Here is a 6000-nt window from a genome sequence, read left to right on the forward strand (position 1 = left end):
GCATTTCACTCCTTCTCTTCTAGTTTTGTGGAATAATTAATTTTTGAGTGTCCAGTTGTCTTTAACCCTCCCAGCAACATCACTATGTGATTCTAAATTTTGGATTGGCAAATATACCTTTGTCTCTGAAAACTAATTTTCTATTTCTTATTTGATCTTTCTGTTTACTGTAAAATAGTCATTCAGTGATCCTGTAAAACAGGGCTTAGCAATTCAGTTTTTTTTATTGTGAGTAGTTGCACCAGCTCGCCTTCTTGATTGCATGGTGGGGAGTGAAGGAAATGAACATGCATCATGTTGTCTTGACAATAAAGGACTAGCAACAACTGCAAAGTAGAGGTGGTTCAGTTTTGACAGCAGTGCCATCTAATATCAACAGGGCAAGTTGGCATCATATAACATCAACAATGTCTTTGTTCTTCCATCCACTGTATGAGATACATTATCTTTTATACCAAAAGATGTGTTCACACAATGTTTAGCATATTGTAAGATGCTGAATTCTTCCAGGAAGCTCAGTACACAAAGACACTACACATCTTACTGTGTCAAAGAATATGGAAATGGAAAATGCAAACAACATGAGCATGTGCAAGAGGTTTTAAATATTTAAAGGAAGCTCTCTAAGAGGAGGAAGAAGGGGAAGAAAAATAAAGTGAATGCACCATTCAGATGAGCTACAAAATTGCACTACTTTTAGCAATGTTTTTCTGCCCTGTAATGCATGGTTATTTGATAAAAGAATACAGTACTTGGTAGTTCTATCTTAACATTTAACGTTTATTTCAGGTAGAACAATTTCATGTTCATCAAACATGAGAGTTGTGCATCACAGACAGGTTATGCAGACTACTTTCAGAGTTAACGTGCAAAATCTGTGTAAAGAGTTTGTTGCATATTCTTTAGGGGTCTACAAAATGTAGATATCACAGGTACACAGCTGAATGTTACAGTCTTAGCACTTCTCCAAGCATTTCCCTTAGGATCGATTTCCGCCCATATTCCCTGTGGCGGTGGAGGGATAAATTACTCACTGTTCACTGGCCTGCACTCACTGCCTGCTCGCAAAGCACATTTTCAGTGATACACATCAAAAAAAGTTCTGCATCACCTCAGTTCCGAGAGTTAACACGTACAGAAAATTGGAATAGAAATCAGCATAAACTTCATTTCTGCCCTTTCTATTGCTCATGAAAACCACACATTGCATGCTGTACCACCATACAGCGAGATCTTCAGAGGTGGTGGTCCAGATTGCTGTACACACCAGTATCTCTAATACCCAGTAGCACATCCTCTAACGCTGATGGATGCCTGTATTCGTCATGGCATACTATCCACAAGTTCATCAAGGCACAGTTGGTCCAGATTGTCCCACTCCTCAACGGCAATTCGGCATAGATTCCTCACAGTGGTTGGTGTGTCACGTCATCCATAAACAGCCCTTTTCAATCTATCCCAGGCATGTTCAATAGGGTTCATGTCTGGAGAACATGCTGACCACTCTAGTCGAGCAATGTCATATTGTTATCCTGAGGGAAGTTATTCACAAGATGTGCATGATGGGGGCGCGAATTGTTGTCCGTGAAGACGGGTGCCTTGCCATTGTGGTGCTGATATGGTTGCATTATCGGTGGAAGATGGCATTCACTTATTGTACAGCCTTTACAGCACCTTCCATGACCACCAGCAGTGTACGTCAGCCCCACATAATACCACCCCAAAACATCAGGAAACCTCCACCTTGCTGCACTTGCTGGACAGTGTGTCTAAGGTGTTCAGCCTGACTGGGTTGCCTCCAAACATGTCTCCTATGATTGTCTGGTTGAAGGCATATGCGACACTCATGGGTGAAAAGAATGTGATGTCAGTCCTGAGCGGTCCATTTGGCATGTTGTTTGGGCCCATCTGTACCGCGCTGCCTGGTGTCATGTTTGCAAAGATGGACCTCGCCATGGACGTCAGGAATGAAGTTGCGCATCATGCAGCCTGTTGTGCACAGTTTGAGTCGTAACACGACATCCTGTGGCTGCACAAAAAGCCTTATTCAGCATGGTGGCATTGCTGTCAGGGCTCTTCCAAGCCATAATCCATAGGTAGTAGTCATCCACTGCAGTAGTAGTCCTTGGGTGGCCTGAGCGAGGCATGTCATCGACAGTTCCTATCTCTCTCTCTCTCTCTCTCTCTCTCTCTCTCTCTCTCTCTCTCTCTCTCTCTCTCTCTTCCATATCCGAACAACATTGCTATGGTTCATTCTGGGACACTTTGACACTTCCCTTGTTGAGAGCCCATCCTGGCACAAAGTAACAATGTGGACTGAATAAAACTGCGATATTGACTGTCTAGGCATGGGTATTGACTGTCTAGGCATGATTGAACTACAGACAACATGAGCTGTATACTTCTTTCCTGGTGGAACGACTGGAATTGATCAGTTGTCCCCCTCCATCTAATAGGTGCTGCTCATGCATGGTTGTTTACATCTTTGGGCGGGTTTAGTGACATCTCTGAACAGTCAAAGGGACTATGTCTGTTATACAATATCCACAATCAATGTCTATCTTAAGGAGTTCTGGGAACCGAGGCGATGCAAAACTTTTTTTTGATGTATGTATAAAAAAGTGATAATGTCTTTTTGTTTCCATTTTTTCACCATCCTCTACTTCATATAAATTAAAACAGAGGAATAAGCAAGTGATAATATTAAGGCATACATTTTACCACAAATATGTAAGTGAAATGAAACCTTTAACAGAATATACACTAAATTTAGTAGACATGATAATTTCAACTTGACTGACTTAACAGGACTTGAGTTTATATATATATAGCTTTTGCAGACACTATCTGTCTATTTGAACTGTGCGAGAATATCTCAAGAATGAAAGTAACACTTTGACTAATCAGCTATGGAACTTTGAGTTTTGTTTGAGCCTATTCAGTTATCCATGTTACAGGACAGCCAACAAAAAATGTATATTTGTTAGAACCCTAAACTTTTGCTAGTGTGTTCTTGTTTCATACTTACTACTACTAACCGTACATATTTAAAATGCTAGCTGATAGAAGTGCCAGCTCCTCTTGATTCCAAGGATGGACACTATTTTTTTTTTTTTTCTTTTTGATATATGTAGATAAAGCTGAAGTGGCTGATGTGCTCCAAAGCAACAATGAACCCTCATCACGGACTCCAAGGGGGCATCAGTTTCCAGCAGCCTTTCTTCTGAGAGTGTCAGGACTTGATAAAGTAAGTGCTTCAGCAGTTTAATTTGCAAAATTTTGATTTTCATCTGTCTTGAGTCAGATGTGACTATTGCTGTTTCAAGCAGAAAGACATGAAAAACTTTTTCTGTGTTTTTGGAATGACATGTTCTTAATTTCTGCTAAATTAACTGTGGTGACTGTGCTGTAAAAGCTTGTTCAACACTTTGAACACTTATTTGTGAATATGATCTGTTGGCACTGATACTACAGGCACTAATACTACAGATTCGTTGAAGTATGATTAAATTTGGTAACTATGATCAGAATAATGGGTTCTGACATAATTGACAAACATTTTGGAAATAATTTAAAAATTATTTTTACAGTACTACTTTATAAAAATGTGATGCTAGCAATAACACAGTAGTAGTAGTAGTAGTAGTAGTAGTAGTAACACAGCAGCAGCGGCAGTAGTTGCTGCTGCTGCTGTAGTACTATAGCATTTCTTTAATTTTGCATTGCACTCAGTGTGTGTTGCTTCTTTTACAGAATGGAATTGGGTCTGCCAAGCCAATGAAGTATACCCATGTCGACATTGCAGGTTCTTCTGGTTCACTGCCAAATGAACCGACAGGATGTCCAGTAGTTGGATTCTCTACATATTTTCTTCTTCCTCATGTTAACTAAAGATATTGTATTTATATCTCATGATCTCAGTATGTAACGGTCGGGTGCTTAATAATATATCAAAGAACTGTACTTACTCTTTTACTTGTTGTTTTATATACAAAATGTACTTATGTTGTTGTTATGCCAATTTAATGGGCTATTTCTGAATAAAAAGTATATAAATAAATAAATAAATAAATAAATAAATACAACTGTTGTATTCTACACAACAAGCTCTAGTTTCCTATCAAAATTAAGACACACTCGCTTTAAGGTTGTAAGCCTGTATGTGATACAGTTTTCTATATTGTGTATGCATTTTTAATTTTTGTAACCTATCATTACACATTCAACAAAATTAGAAATGTTTACTACATTTCAGTGTAGTAAGTTCTCATAATTGTAATAACAATATGACTCAAATTACCTTGTGCCCCTTCTCCTACTCTCCATCTGAAGTTTTGTGTTGTATCTAGGATACCATTAAAATGTGTGGCAGATTGTGCTACTTTTCTTTGAACATTTGTCAGTTATATAGAGCCATTCTGAACATATCAAGAATTGCTAGGTAGTTGAATTCTGGTGCACTTCTAAGAAATACATGCTTTTTTATTTATTTTTTATTTTATTTTATATTTATTTATTTATTTATTTATTTATTTATTGTTTGCCAGTTTCTACAGACAGACAGAAGCTTCATTGTTCACCATTCCTGCCCCTCTAATGACTGTGGGCTTTGAAGTTTTCGCAGAACTAGCTGTGTGGCTTCACCACCCATTCTTTCTCTGTGCTACTTTACACTGAGGTAACAAAAATCATGGGATAGTGATGTGCACATTCACAGGTGGCATGCACAAGGTATTAAAAGGGCAGTGTATTGTCAGAGCTGTCATTTGTACTCAGGTGATTATTGTGAAAAACTTTCCGACATTATTGTGGCTACATGACGGGAATGAATAGACTTTGAACATGGAATGGTAGTTGGAGCTAGATGCGTGGGACATTCCAATTCGGATATCATTAGGGAGTTTAATATTCTGAAATTCATAGTGTCAAGAGTGTGCCAAGAATACCACGTCAGGCATTAGTTCTCACTATATACAATGCTGTGGCCAACAGCCTTCACTTAATGACTGAGAGCAGAGGTGTTTCAGTAGAGTTGTCAGTGCTAACATGGGACGTATGAACAATGTATCCATTAGGAAAACATAGCGAAATTTGGTATTAATGGTTTATGCCACCAGATGAACAACATGAGGGCATTTGGGCTCGTGACCATATCAGTTTGACACTAGATAGCTGGAAAACAGCTGACTCTCGATTTCAGTTGGTAAGAAATGATGGTCAGGTTCGAATATAGTGCAGATCCTGCTAAACTATGGACCCAAATTGTCAACAAGGCACTGTGCAAGCTAGTGGTGGTCCAGAACAATGTGGGCTGTGCTTCAAAAACAGTCTTGTGAATACAGGAAAAAAATAGTTAAATCAAATACTGGAATAGTTCCTTTGAAAAGGGCACAACTGATTTCCTTTCCCATCTTACCCTGATTTGAGCTTGATGGGACATTAATCCAAACTTTTCTACAACATAATGTAGACCATAAATTCTCACCTCTGTTATGAGTATGTTGTTCACCATAGGCCTGCCAGTTTGCTCTTCAATCCTTGGAGAGACAGCTCAATGGAAAGTAACCAATAATGTGCACTCCAGTGACTGTTTGCTGATTTCCCAATCTGAGTAAATGTAAAGGATGAACAGTAGCAGAAATAAAGCTGCCAGAATTGTTGAACAACAAGACTAGCTGAATGCTGTTCAGCCATTGGATGTATTTGTACACTCCAACAGAGTTCACATTACAAAATCTGAACAATTGCTGAAAACTTTACAGCCTTTTGGGTTACAAGGGAAAATGCCTAATGAATTGTAAAAGAGAGCAATGAGTATTCTTGTATTCTTGGACCACATCAATTTCTCCATTAACTCATCACAAATAAGGGATGCCACCAAAAAGATTTCCAGAAAACTCAGTTGGTCCATACAACAGCTGTACTGATAGAAAGTTACCTCTAAGCATCACCTAGACATATCTGCAAGGTAGTGGCAGTTCATTTCTCCACACCTGCAGC

The 6000-nt window shown here is 38.8% G+C and overlaps 1 protein-coding gene across 2 annotated transcripts in view; it reads left to right on the forward strand.

The window, feature by feature from the left end:
• LOC126353843 (putative aminopeptidase W07G4.4) overlaps nt 1-4496 on the forward strand; it is a 108539-nt gene extending 104043 nt beyond the window's left edge. For both annotated transcript variants that reach the window (XM_050002989.1, XM_050002988.1), the window contains exons 11-12: nt 3135-3247; nt 3754-4496. In XM_050002989.1, coding sequence (XP_049858946.1) covers nt 3135-3247; nt 3754-3891 — 251 coding nt within the window. In that variant the 3' untranslated portion in view covers nt 3892-4496. The remainder of the gene's footprint in view (nt 1-3134; nt 3248-3753) is intronic.
• The last annotated feature ends 1504 nt before the right edge of the window (nt 4497-6000 follow it).

The sequence above is a fragment of the Schistocerca gregaria genome, chromosome 3, assembly GCF_023897955.1.
Source record: "Schistocerca gregaria isolate iqSchGreg1 chromosome 3, iqSchGreg1.2, whole genome shotgun sequence".
In the NCBI taxonomy this organism is placed as follows: domain Eukaryota; kingdom Metazoa; phylum Arthropoda; class Insecta; order Orthoptera; family Acrididae; genus Schistocerca; species Schistocerca gregaria.